Source organism: Malus sylvestris, chromosome 11 (assembly GCF_916048215.2).
Source record: "Malus sylvestris chromosome 11, drMalSylv7.2, whole genome shotgun sequence".
In the NCBI taxonomy this organism is placed as follows: domain Eukaryota; kingdom Viridiplantae; phylum Streptophyta; class Magnoliopsida; order Rosales; family Rosaceae; genus Malus; species Malus sylvestris.
Window position 1 is genome coordinate 18384303 of NC_062270.1, and position 14737 is coordinate 18399039.

At 36.9% G+C, this 14737-nt stretch overlaps 1 protein-coding gene across 1 annotated transcript; it reads left to right on the forward strand.

Annotated features, from left to right (window-relative positions):
• LOC126590790 (aluminum-activated malate transporter 2-like) lies at nt 1-2584 on the forward strand. Its single transcript, XM_050256297.1, has 6 exons — nt 1-363; nt 461-601; nt 715-987; nt 1359-1471; nt 1567-1710; nt 1816-2584. The coding sequence occupies exons 1-6, from the start codon at nt 105-107 to the stop codon at nt 2302-2304; spliced, it is 1419 nt and encodes a 472-aa protein (XP_050112254.1). The 5' UTR covers nt 1-104; the 3' UTR covers nt 2305-2584.
• Nucleotides 2585-14737: the final 12153 nt, after the last annotated feature.

Consider the following 14737-nt stretch of genomic DNA (forward strand, 5'->3'; position numbering starts at 1 on the left):
CAGAATTCACTCCACAAGGAATCCTCACCTGTCTAACTATTTTGCTCCCTGACTGTCTTCTTTTTCCTGCAGATCCCAATATTTTGTTCCTTGATAGCAATAATATGGTATCTTCAAACCATGAAAACGCTGCAAGATCCCTAGCCTTTCCCAAAAGACTATGGGGTAAAATAGTTGGATTTGCCTTGAGGCTAAAGAAATTAGGCAAAGATGATCCAAGAAGGATGATTCATTGTTTTAAAGTGGGACTAGCTCTAACTTTTGTGTCACTCTTCTACTACTTTAAACCACTCTATGACGGCTTTGGCCTTGATGCAATGTGGGCTATTTTAACCGTTGTGGTTGTGTTTGAATTTTCTGTTGGTAAGCAACTTCTGTAAGCTCTGATAATTTAAGTCTTAATGAATAGATTTGATTGTAATTTCTAATTTTTGATAATTATGCTATGAAACAATTTCAGGAGCAACACTGGGAAAAGGTTTGAATAGAATGTTGGCAACTTTAACAGCTGGTGCTCTTGGCATTGGGGCTCATCGCTTAGCAACTCTTTCTGGAGAGACTGGGGAGCCTATACTAATTGCTCTCTTTGTTTTTATAATAGGTATAATATAATACTATTAGAAACAAGAGTAATTAGAAAATTGATTATTGTACTAACTATGTGTATTTATGATATAAATCAACTAATTATATCATCTTATAATTTCTTTGCAGCTGGAATAGTAACATTCCTGAGATTCATTCCCCAAATTAAGGCGAGGTATGATTATGGGATGATGGTATTTATATTGACATTCTGCTTGATTTCGGTGTCTGGTTATCGGGATGAAGAGGTTATACGAATGGGATTCGAGAGGCTATCGACAATCGTCATTGGAAGCTGTGCTGCTGTATTTGTATGCACTTTCATATGTCCGGTATGGATTGGGGTGGATCTTCACAATCACATTGCTACCAACATCGAAAAGCTTGGGAATTTCTTAGAAGGTACATATACTAAAATATAACAGTGGTTTTATGCTGCCTATATGAAGATAAATTTTCTAAGTTAGATATAACATTCATCAATGCCTGCAAATGTTATGATAGGTGATTCAACTGCAGAAAAAATATCATTTGCACTTGGAACCCTACTAAAGTAACAGAAGGAATCTAACCCTAAATAACCTTAGCAGAATATATATTTTTCCCCTTTTTATAGGAAAATCTTGTGCATCCTAGTACAAGGAAAAGACATTTATGAGACACGGGCACAGTTAGATTAGTATTTGCCTCTCTCTTACGTTGTTTGATTTTTCTTTTTGTTATTACTATCAGGAACCGTCAAAACTTAGCCAGTTAAGACTAATTATATGCAGGATTTGAAGGCGGATACTTTAAAATATCTGAGGATGGACAGCCTATAAACAAGTCATCATCTCTTCAGGGATATAAAAGTGTTCTGACTTCAAGTAGCAAGGAAGAAATCATGGTGAGAATTATATACCTTTCTCATCCTCTGTAACTTTCTCACCAAGACTTTTATCCTTGAACTCCACTTTGAATTATTCAACTTTTGTTGTCCAGGCCAATTTGGCAAAATGGGAACCCTGCCACGGCAAGTTCAGATTTCGTCATCCATGGAATGAGTACTTGAAAGTTGGGAGTGTGACTCGCCAGTGCGCTTTCAAAATTGAATCTCTCAACCACTACCTTACCTCTGAGATCCAAGTATGATTATGAAACCCTTTCACCAATTTATGTCTAAATGTTATATATGCATTTCAAAACCAATTTAGTAGGTCTATTATAACTTGCTTTTTGGTAATCTTACAGTCACCACCAGAAGTTCGAAGTATAATTCAAGGGGAATGCACAGTTATTAGCTCAGAATGTGGGAAAGCATTGAAGGAACTAGCATCTGAAGTCCGAAAAATGACTAAATCATCAGCAGCAGAACCTCACATTACGAACTCAAAAGCTGCTGCTGAAAACCTCAAAGCTGTAATCAGATCCAGCTTGTCTAAACACTGCAATTACCTAGAGATAATACAAGCAGGAGCAGTAGCTTCTCTACTATTTGAAGTTGTCAAATGTACAGAGGAAATTGCTGGTGCTGTTCATAAACTAGCATCCCTGGCACACTTTAAGAATGCTAAGCCTAGAGTGACCCCAGAGACACAAGAATTACCTTCGCAGGGAGCGGTAAATCCAGTATCAGGCATCGATGGGGCACATCATGTTATAACGATAGATCCATCTCAAAGTTTACGTGAAAGTGAGAACTCGTCCCCACCAGTACTGGCTCCAAGAATGGAAGTGTAGACTTTGGAAATGAGTAGTTTTTAGTTCTCTGTCAAGAAATGAAATGATAGATGTGCTTGTAATCGTCATATGTTTTTTTTTCTCCCTGTTAGACATCAGCATATATACTGTTAGGGAGTTCATGTGTTGCTTTTTCCCTAGCGCTTCCACTTGAAGCTCAGAGGTTTGAAGCAGTTTATATTTGTGCTTGCTGCAAATAATGAATTGCCTTGCTCAAAACAGAAAATGTCTCACTTGTCTTCTTTCATAATTCAATTCGAATCATTCTGCATTTGAGGTATACCGGAATTAGTTTGATCACCCTTGATTCATTTAGACATGGTTTTAATAAACAAATTTACGGACTAACCTGAGATTCATGAAATAATTCGTACAGTAATGCTACAAGTTGCTCTATCAGAAATATAATTAAGAACAAAATCAAGATTAAACACGAACACACAAAAAACCAGTATTCAACGCAGTTCACCTGCACAAAGTAAACATGCTTTTCGTGGTTGCCGAAGGAAGACTGATTTAAAACTTGAAGTCTCTAGATCGTCACGAGTTAGTTGGTCTTCCTACTAGAATTAACTTTTAGTACAAAGCATGTTTCTCGCAAAACAAACGTATCTTGTTTTATTCATTTAGGCATGGGCCAATAAATTATTTTGGTCATTTCGTTAAAAATCTCTCGAAATCCTCATTAAGTAAAGGGGTTTGTTTGACCAAAATACCCTTACAAAGCTAGTCACATGGTCGTTCACATGACAATTTAACGAGGATATTGATAATTTTTTTATGAAATGACAAACGATTTACAGTGAACAAACTTAGGGAACATTCTATCCATTTTCATTGTCAATGACCAAAATAAGGAATTATCCAATCTCAAAGATTATTTTGGCTGAAAATCCATAAGATATTTCGAGTCCTGCGATTGAGAATTTCGAAATTAAACATTCTTTTAAAGCCCATACCTCGTCAAGAAGCATATTGCTGAAATTTGACCTTTGGTGACATATTAGTCTTCCTACCATCTGTATGAGAAAACAATATTCAATCTTGAGCTCTGCGTTATTTAATTCCTTTTCTTGGCCTTGTTGCTCAAGACCAAGAGCTCCCATACAAACTCCATCTTAATATCACAAACGATATTTGAGGAATCCAACTCAAAAACTCCAATAAAAAAGTGAACGCTCTTAATTAACTAAAATACAATGCATAAATCTTTTTTTTATTTTGTTTTATTTTTAAGCAAACAAACTGTCTAATATAAGACTCATTTGAGTCATTTCTTATGAATAATTTAAATTTGGGAGACCTACCTGTTGTGGTCTATTTTATCTGACAAGGTTAAAGGGGGGCCGGCGGTTGAGGGAGAGAGATTAAGAGAGATGTTTTTGTAGAATTGTAGGGGAATGTGTGTTGTTATCTCTCCTACATTGTGCCTTTATTTATAGTAGTAAAAGGAGAGAAGATATTCTTTCCCCAAGTAATACAAGTTGTAATAGGAAAGGATGATTAGAATCAAATCTAATCTAGGATTTACACAATCACACTTAAACTAGGAATGTTTACATCCCCCTTGAGTGTGTAAATACTCAAGGTAGATTCAACATCATGCAGAAGTTGAGGAAGTCGACTCGTCGGCACTGATTCTAAGGAACAACGCTTATTCTCAATAAGGTAGGAACTTGCATCAGTAAATGAGTCTCACTAAAAAACCCTAGGACTATGGTAGAAACCCGGGTAGGGACAAAATCCATAGTCTAAGGAAAAATGCGTGACAAATGCAAAGTAAAAAAAAACGTCTACAAGACGTCATCAGGGATATAACCAACCCAAGGTGGGTGCCTCATTAGAATCTAGTTAGGTAGCAAAAGCCCAGTGGCAAAAATGCTCCTAATTGTAAGGAAAAATAGTACATTAAGATCAAGCAAGTATCTTTAGGATACTTCCCCTGAGTTTGATACTGTTCCAAAGAGAAATAGCAAAGTTACAACTCAGAAAGTTTACACATACCAATTCCATGAACAAGCTTCTGAAACATCGTCTTCAGCAGTGATTTGGTGAAGAGGTCAGCCAGATTGTCTTGTGAACGAATTTGAGTGACTTCAATCTTCTGATGCTCATGTTGTTGATGTGAAAAGAAGAACTTCGACGCAATGTGCTTGGTGTTGTCTCCTTTGATGTAACCCTTCTTGAGCTGTTCGATGCATGTTGCGTTGTCTTCAAAGATTGTCGTTGGGAAATCAACGAAGGGATAAATATCGTAGGACCTCCGAATATGGCCCACAACTACTCTCAACCAAAAACATTCCTAAGTTGCTTCATGTAAGGCGAGAATTTTAGCATGGTTAGACAAAGTGGCAACTAAGGTTTGTTTAGTTGACCTCCAAGAGATTGTGATGCCTCCAACGATAAAGACATAACCTGTTTGAGAACGCGCCTTGTGCGGATCAGATAAGTATCTTGCATCGGCATAACTAACAATGCGAGAATCAACTCGAGAATCACAGGGTGCGGCATCACTCAAGGATCCATAAGGATAGATCAAGCCCAAATCCATAGTACCCTTAATGTAATGGAAGATGTCTTTAACGCCAGTCCACTGTCTACGTGTAGGTGCATTACTGTATCTTGCCAAAAGATTAACAGCGAAGAAGATGTCGGGTCTAGTGTATTGAGCTAAGTACAATAAAACGCCTATCACACTTAGATAAGGAACTTCAGGCTCCAAAATCTATTCATCATCCTCCTTCGGACAGAAGGGATCTTGTTTTGCATCTAGCGATCAAACGACCATAGAAGTACTCGAAGGCTTCGCTTTATCCTCATTAAAGCAACGTAACACCTTCTAGGTGTAGTTCGATTGATGTACTAGGATTCTATCTGAACAATGCTCTATCTCAAGATCAAGACAGTAGAGTCTTACCTAGATCTTTCATCTCAAATTCTGACTTCAGGTGTGCGGCAGTTCTCGCAAGCTCTTCAGGAGTCCGATAAGGTTCATGTCATCGACATATACTGCAACAATCGTAAATCTGGAATGTGACTTTTTAATGAACACATAAAGGCATAGTTTGCTGTTCCATATCCCTAACTAGTCAGATACTCACTCAAACGGTTATACCACATTCTTCTAGATTGCTTCAAACCGTAGAGTGAACGCCTCAGCTGAATTGAGAGTGTGTTCCGGGGTTTGGAAATATTTGAACTAGTTAATGGAAGTCTTTCGAGAACTTTCATATAGATTTCAGTATCAAGATCCCTATAGAGATAAGCAGTTACTATGTTCATCAGCTACATGCTCAATTTTTCGGAAACTACCAAATTGATAAGGTAGTGAAAAGTAATCACATCCATCACGGGTGAATAAGTTTCATCATAGTCAATCCTGGGGTATTATGAGAAGCCTTGTGCAACATGACGAGCTTTGTAACGCACAATTTGGTTCTTCTCATTATGTTTCCGAACAAAAACCCACTTATAACCAACGGGCTTCACATGTGGAGGAGTAGGAGCTACAAGTCCAAACACCTTACGTTTTGCAAGTCGAATCGACTTGGATTACTTGTTTCCAGTTTGACCAATCAGTTCCATGTTGACATTCGATAATGGAATGCGATTCAATGTCATCGCTCAACATGATCTCAGTAGCTACTGCATATGCTAATGCATCGTCGACAATCATCTCATTTCTACACCGCACATCATCTAAGCTAGCATAATAGACCAAAATCTCATGATTCTCGGGAGGAGGATTCGTCTCTTCAAGGACGCTTCCATAATCTAGAATTTCCTCATGAGTTGGATAGAATGAGTAAGTGATAGTTGGATTCACGGTAGGCTTTTCGGGACCTTGTGCCATGGGTTTCCTCTTCTTGGGGTGTGAATCCTTAGAACCAAGGGGTTTGCCATGCTTTTGTGTAGGGGTAGATGATTGGCTAGCTGCTAATGTATGTGGATCACCAATATTGGCATCCCGAGCCTCCAGGAGTGAAGTTTGTCATACATTGGGTACATTCATCTTTGCAGGCATTTTCGCAGCTGGAATATGTGATCTTGTCACATGCGTTAGATCGATGAAAGCATATGGCATGCTCTGAGTTATGCTCTGAAGATCTAATACGCGCTGCACTTTAGTTTCAAACTGAGCAGTGCGGGGATCCAAATGAGACAAAGTGGAGTCGTCCACAATAATTTTTGTCGTGCTTTAGGAATGTTGACATTCTTATATCCCCTTAACAACTGGAAAATTGTCTTATAGAAGTGACAATCTGCGAAACAAGCAGTAAAAATATCACCTGTCAAAGGTTCTAAGTAACGAATAATCGAAGGAGAATCATATCCGACAAAGATTCCCATCCTTTGCTGAGGCCCATTTTTTTTACATAAGGGCTACGAGATCGGCACATATACCGCACAACCAAATACGCACAGATGCGATATGTCGGGTTTGTATTTAGTAACCAACTGAAGGGTACTAAATGGTTGTGTCGCAACAGGCCTCAGGCGGACCAACTTTACTGCGTGTAATATTGCATTGCACCAAGCAGCAATCAAGAGCTTAATGAAAGTCTCTGCCAGGCCGTCCTGGGTGTGAACATGGGGTACATGATGTTCAACTTCAACCCCAACTGACATGCAATAGTCATCAAAATTTTCAGATGTGAATTCTCCAGCATTATCTAATTGAATAGATTTGATTGGATAATCAGGGTGATGAGCCCTGAGCTTGATAACCTAAGCCAACAGTTTGAAGAATGCAACATTCTTTGTGGACAACAAGCGTTAACCAAAACCATAAAGTATCTAAATGGTCTGCAGGGAGGGTGAATTGGTCCACAAATGTCCTCCTGAATCCGTTGTAGAAAAATTGGGAGGATTCGAACGAATCTTATCATAAGAAGGCTTAGTAATAAGCTTTCCCATTGAACATGTTTGACATGCGATTCCTTGGATTGAACCTAAACTTCGGGTTAATGGATGCCCGTGTGAAGATTTGAGGATACGGCGCATCGCTATTCATCCAAAATATCCCAAATGATCATGCCAAAGTGTAATTTCGTGTGTGGTCCCGGTAGTAGGGTCGGCCATATAGTGGCATTCTATGGGGTGTATGGTCGTAGTATACTGACAACTCAGGATACACTCCATCTTCTCTAGTCCTTGAGCAAAACAAAACAAACAAAACATAACCTAAACCTTCCAACAATTGCCTCAGGGATTTCCAATGAAACATGACATGTTAAAAATCACTACTCTCACAGATTTTAGCTATCCTTACCGTCGTGCTCATACTTAATCACAGTCACCACTCACTAGCTTGCATTTAATCAATTAAAACAACATTTTGAATGTAGTAACATGCCTTAGAGAATTCCCTCAATTCCTCACCAGATATACCCTCTATTTTCACAGAGATTTTCTGACTACACTCCTTATACCAAGTATATGTGAGAAGATTGATGTAAACATGTATACTAGCACTCACATTTGTTATATTCAAAGAAGGCACTTTTTGGAATTATTAATGCAACATGTATATGATCTCATGAACAAAATGCCACTACTTAGACACGAGAACCAGGGATTCCATATGCTCGTACCAATTTCAAACTCGACGTATTGAAACACATAAAAACCAAGATAGAAGTCTAAGGGTTGTAACGGTTATTGGCTAACAAAGAAAGGTTAAGGATAAACAAAGGTTCTCAAAGTGATATTAAGCAAAGTAGTGAAATCAACACTCAAAATTCAACTTTTGATTGCAGAAACTAACTTTAAACACAAGGGAAAGAGTCTTACAACACTTAGGGCCGGATTCAAACTTTTGGAGCATTCTTCAATAACCAATACTTGTGAGTTCATTCCCCAACACTTGTTTTTCGCATAATGTTGATCAAAAGGAATTCCCTCCAAGTCATGCTCCACTATTCTTTAAGAACAAGGGTATGGATAGTCCTATTCTAGCCTAGGTAAGGATAATGTGGCTAACAAAGAAAATAGGCTAAAAAAAGCTCAAAGGGGTTAAACCTACAAAACATAGGCAAGGGAATAAGGCTTTTAAAGGGAAAATTATGAGTTTAACAAAAGGGATTTCTAAATGACTAGCATGCATATACAATTCAAAATTTATATACATGAGCAACGGAAGCAATTTATCAAATAAAATCAAAGCTATAGTCATGCAAATCCCCTTCAAGGTTCATAGGTTTATATATAATGCATCAAAACATTTTAGTAAAGAACAAAGTGAAAGTTTAGACTTATACCTCTTGATCTAGACTTGAGACCAAGGATGGACCACCTCCAAGCCCTTTGTTCCTTGAAGTCCTTGAGTCAAGCCTCCCTCTTTGCCTCCTCCACTTTGTTAGTAAGAGTGCTCCAAGGTTCTCCTTTAGTCTCCAAAGGAGAAGACCTCTAAAGATCCACACCCACTAGTGTAGTGAGATGGATGGAGGAATAACCAAAAGGGTGAAAGATTGTTAGTTAATTCACCCTCTAGGTGGCCGGCCTTTGTGGTTTTAGAGAGCTATTTTCTTTTGCCTCTTTGTTGTTCAAAAACACACAAAAAACCCTAATGAACTTTGTGCTATAAAGTTCCTTATATAGACAAAAAGAAACCTAGTCAACAACTTGACTAAATATCTCTCCCAAACCCTTTAAGTGGCCGGCCCTTTAGTGTTTGGTTTGGGCTTTTATTATTTCAAGTCATCCTATGCAAGAATAAAAGCCCAATGGGTTTAGGCCCAATGGGCCCAATTAAACCCGAACGTTTCTTTAAGCCCAAAACGATCTTTTTTCGCTTTTATGATTTCTTTAGACTTTCTAAATTAATCATAACACTTAATTAATCCAATTAATTATTTCCATCATCCATTAATTACTCACTACAAGAGTGTATCGGTGTACAATCATTTTAGGTTCTAATTAGCAAGGCAGTGAGGTGATTGACATCAATCAAATTGATTATATTTAATCCAATCACTTAGTGAATTAAAACTTCATTTTAATTCACCTTTCTTCTTTGATGACTACATTTAATCATCTAGAAGAACTCACAAGCTATGAGTGACATCTAACCATATGTCATAGCTACCCAAGCTAATGTAGAAGTTGTTCGGAGAACCTATTCAGTTGGAATTACAATGTAATTCGATCCTTCTATAAAACAATACTCTCAATCACATTACTAGGGTATGGATATATTATGTCAAACCCCTAATGTGATTATTCCTTCTTATATGATTCTATTGAGTCGTATAGGAACACTTTCCTTTATTACGCTCGATACTTCGGCCGAAGATTCCCGAATCATATCTTAGAGTATTCTGCCTCTCTAATCGAGGATTAGAGATTCCTTGTTGCGCATTCACTTGCCTTCATGACTAAGTGGCTTAATCCCAATTATGCCGTGGACATCTGCGAATGGGGTGACTTTGACATAATGAAAGATTAAGTACTTAGCCACAAGACAACGACGATGCCTCAGGTCAAAGGACTACTTACATTATTCCAACCATTAGAGTTACTTGCTTGACATGTGAGTAGACCTCCATGCAAGTACTCTCGTTCGATTGTGTTCAGTGAACTCATTCTCTTAATGAGCACCTACATACTTGTCTTAGTGTCACAACACGAATGGGATGAGACTTTCCATCCTTCCATTTGAAGCGGACACAGTATGTACCGGTCTAAGCATTGTCAGTTTCCCTCCGACAATCCAATGACTAGGAACCTTTTGGACATAATGGTTATGTGAAGAAGGTCTCTGTAGTCTAACATCATTAGATTACTTCTTCAATCGATCCATTATCTATGGATACACTATTTAGGACATATATCGTTTATTGAGATAGTCCTAATTCGTGTCTTTGCCATTTGATGTATAAGAGTCATCCATACATCGATTCATTTGTCCTGAAAGGTTTCTTCCAAAGATTGACTTTCAGGGCATATTTCCAACAATCTCCCACTTGCACTAAAGTCAATCACTAGTGTATCTTATACATCTTGTTGAGAGAGCTTATGCTCGTAGGTTAACTTGGTTATGTATTAATCCCTTTTATTATTTAAAAGGGATTTTCTTATCAAATGTTTCCAAAACATTTAATGATGTCTCTTTATTGTGTTCGAATACTTTGATGAGACCTTGATTCCATGGCTTGAGCTATCGCCCCATTACGTCGTAGTACCCTACTGACGACCTTATGGTTTGGATTCAATCATTGGTTCTAAAAGAACCCCTTCCATTCAAAACACCTTTTGAAGCAGTTTCTAAAACTATATATTGACATATATTTCGTTTGTATACTTTATACAAACTTTGCTCCAACCTTGAGACCATTGTAGTACAATACTAACAATCATTCATATGATTAGTACTTCATCCATTATGAAGTTCCATTTGTTAAAATGGCTTATTTTCACTTTGGTTAACAACCTAAGTGAATGCACGCTTCCAGAGTCCCACTCTGATGTTTCTTTCTTAAAGGCAATAATACTCTTTCAGTTGCTTTGGTTCTGATCCTGGGATATAGTAATATCTTAAAGTGACAACCTCGGTGGTTCTTCACCTTTGGATATCTACTTCACAAGTCAATACATGTGTCCCTTTTGTGATTTTATGACACATTCATTTTAAGGGTTATGAAAGTGATTTCCTATCACATAGGAAAATGCTTTCTTAAATCTACAACATTTGAGATTTAATTCCCATATAACATTAATGAGATAGCCTTGCTATATCAATAAGTCCAATTTCAAGTCTATACTTCAAAATTGACCGTGTCATGTTTTGTCATTTTTCGAGTAACATCTATGTTTTATCAAGTCTATCGAATAGACTTCATTCACATCTTGTTGCTCAAATTATGACATCACCCCCACTGGCCTTGTTGTAACTTAGCATTCATTCAAAAATAACAATTATATTTTCTTGATTTGAATGCATATTGCTCCCACTAACTTAAATGAATCACACACAAAAGAATTCCTTCTCAAGTAATTCCATTTGAAATGTGTGACTTGTTTTATTAAGTCTATTCATTTAAATTATATGGTGTCATACATCATACTTCAAGTTTTAGTCATACTAAGACCTTTAATGTAGTCATATAAGAATTATCCAAGTCTTTAGTGGAAGCATGGCTCCTACTAAGGATATAGAAACTCAACCATTCCTTCTAGGTGGTTGATATAATTCTTTATTAAAACTACATAGAGCAATATTGTTACATGAGATGTTGAATTTGGTTTGTCTTGTTGTTAAACCATATGTTGTGACTCATTTTGAAACTTATTCCCTTTTGTTTCATCAACTTGTCCATATGCTTGGTTATTTAGCTTGTTCTCATAAAAGAGAATTATGGACAACTCCCAACATATAACCATTTTATGCTAGGTTGACGAAACCAACATTCAAAGACTATTCTTTAGAATGTCACACAACATAGAATTTTAACGTTTTGAAGAGCTTGAGACTTTTAACAATTAAAATTGCAAACTCTTAATAATAGTCAAATACTATTATTCTTTAGACAACTATAAACCAATCATATTCAAGTTTATATCCATTTTCACACCTCCCACTATTTCTCATGACTTTAATGAGAGATCATTTCATATATTCAAAATGTATGAAAGTGGAGTATATTGGAAGAAGACATTGTGTAGTAGCTTTAAAACATTTCAAGCTTATTTGTTTCAATCTTTACTAAGTTAATGTCTTGTTATTAAGTGACTAAAGTCTTTAAACATTTTATAGATTTAGACACTTCTTTCTTGGTTTAATCACTAACACAATTGACATTTTAAAACCTTTTAAAGAATGCCCAATTAGTTGTTCAAAATTACTAATTGAATCAAGAGTGATCTTGATCATTGTGTTTCAAGTGATAACCATATAAGAAACGTTTTTCTTATTACTTATATCATTATAATGTGATCTTCCTTTTCTTCAAGAAAGGATACTCTAGACTTTTGTCAATTCTTATAGAACTCATAGGTAGACAAATGGAACCAAATCTAAAGATTCATTGTATCCTTTTATGTCCTACATGTGAGATCTATCCATAATTGATAAATCTAAAGTTTGGTTATCACATTACAATAAGTGATATAACTCTTGTATCTCATCTAGGATACAACAAGACAATTTTCAATTCATAACACTACTTTAAGGAAATAGTATATTAAAAAGGCATTTCTTCACATTACATTAATATGATATTTCAAACATTCATAATGTTTAATACAAAAAGTATTAGCTCTATACATTTCGAGACTAATATAAATACCTTTATACATTTAGGCACTAATAGTGGCCTTCCATCATATGAAGCCACATAATAAGTTCTTAACAAAATAAGAAAGTTTTAAAGACAATCTTTAATGCCTAACAAACTTCCTAAGTAGTAAGCAAAAAACATAGTGACCGAACCCTTCACCACATTTTCCTTGCTTGTTCATCTTCTACTTGGCTTCTCCACCTATATACAATTATATAAGTAATTAGCTCTTTATATCAAATATAAATATTAGAAGATCTAACATTTAGAATTGAAGATAAGAACATAAACCATACCTTGTGGCTTGTCCTTAAGACTTGCAAGATATAACCTGCAATTCCTCCTCCAATGCCCCTCCTTTCCACAGTGGTGGCAAGTCCCTTTGGGCTTCTTTGCCTTCTTTTTCCTCACTCCTCCTTTCGGCTTAGGAGTGGGTGACTTCTTCTCCTTCCCTTTGCCTTTGCCTTGCGGCTTGGCCTTTGAAGATGATGGCTTGTTGTAGACTACTGCAGAAGTCCCTACAACGTTCTCTTTCTTCATAGTCTTCTCGGCAGTTACTAACATATTTAGTAACTCAGAGAGAGTACTATCCATCTTATTCATATTGTAGTTCATTACGAACTGCGCGAATGAATCAGAAAGAGAAGCCAATATGAAGTCCTGGGCCAATTCCCCGTCAAGTGGATTACCAAGGTTCTCCAATTGTTCAATGAATCCTATCATCTTCAGTACATGTTAATGCACTGGAGCCCCTTTGACCATCTTGGTCTTCACAAGTTCACAAACAGTGCTGAAGCGACGGTTGCGCGTCCCTTCACCATATAACTCCGTAAGATGGAGTATTATGGAAGATGCACTGTCCATGCCCTCGTGCTGTCTCTGTAGCTCCTCATTCATGGAAGCCAACAGATTGCACTTGGCTTGTGTGTCATCCTCAACGTGCTTGTCAAACTTAGCACGTTCATCCTCAGTAGCCCCAGGGCCGAGAGGTATGTGAGGTGGAGCCTTGTCTAGTACGTAGACAATCTTCTCCAATGTTAGGAGAATCTTGACATTACGATACCATGATGGGAAATTGTGCCCCTCTAGGCAATGTTTGTCGAGTATTTTCGCGAGTGTGCTTCCAACCATATCTAAAGTACATAAACAATAAAATAATTAGTTTGATTGTTGATTAAGTCAAACGATTCGGGTCTTTAAACCGAATGACACCACCCACAATTTTTGGCAAATTCCACATCCCTCAAGATGGAATTCGGGAGTTTTCAAAGAAAGCTCCTAGCGGGTTATGGGAGGCTCACTATTACCAAGCCCACCTCACGATGATACGATGTTGGCTAGCAAAAATAATAATGAGAGGGTACAATTACCCATTCACAACAACTTCTTGTGATTACCCATCTTTTTGGCCTCTAGAGAGTAATGCCTCATGATGATACGATGTTGGCATTATTTCTCTTAGTTAAGTTCTTTCCCACCATGCCGGTTTAGATAGGGGTTCAAGCATGACCTCACGATGATATGATGTTGGCCACACTCGTTGCCTACCTTAACCTCATCAAATGTTTTAAATAAACTCCTCCTGAGTATAAGCATGCACTTTGCACTCCCCCATGATAGGGTGAAGGCGATGTACAAGTCATAAACGATTGGAGCCTACCACGGTGGAAGGCCACGAAAAAGTGTTCAAAGCACTCTTACGCTTTCAACTTAATATTGAATGTTGGTTGAGGGATTTTAAGGTCTCATCAATTTTATTTATTTAATCATATTCAAATAAATAATGTCCTATTACAACTACTAGTCCAAAGTTAATGTAATTAGTAGCATATGATATCCCCATTATTCGTTTTCATAAAACAAATCAATATCAAAACATTTTTCAAAATATTGGAGATATATATAACTACTAATTGTTTTCATTATAGTTTAGTAGCGTATGATACTCCCACTATTTGTTTTAAGAAAAACAAATCAATATCAAAAACTAATTTTTCAAATATTGGAAGTAACTACTACTACTAAGGTTTTTGCATTCCTTTTAAATATTGGAAGTAAATATTGGATGACCATGGACTTATTAGGTTATTGCAACAATGAGCCAACATTGTTGAATATAAACTCGGGGAGGTTGTGTCAATTTAATTACGTGCTTT

Coding starts and splice junctions, on each gene's coding strand:
- LOC126590790 (XM_050256297.1), top strand. CDS start 105: ATGGTATCTTCAAACCATGAAAACGCTGCAAGATCCCTAGCCTTTCCC. Junction 364..460: donor TGTGTTTGAATTTTCTGTTG/GTAAGCAACTTC, acceptor AAACAATTTCAG/GAGCAACACTGGGAAAAGGT. Junction 1,711..1,815: donor ACCTTACCTCTGAGATCCAA/GTATGATTATGA, acceptor GTAATCTTACAG/TCACCACCAGAAGTTCGAAG.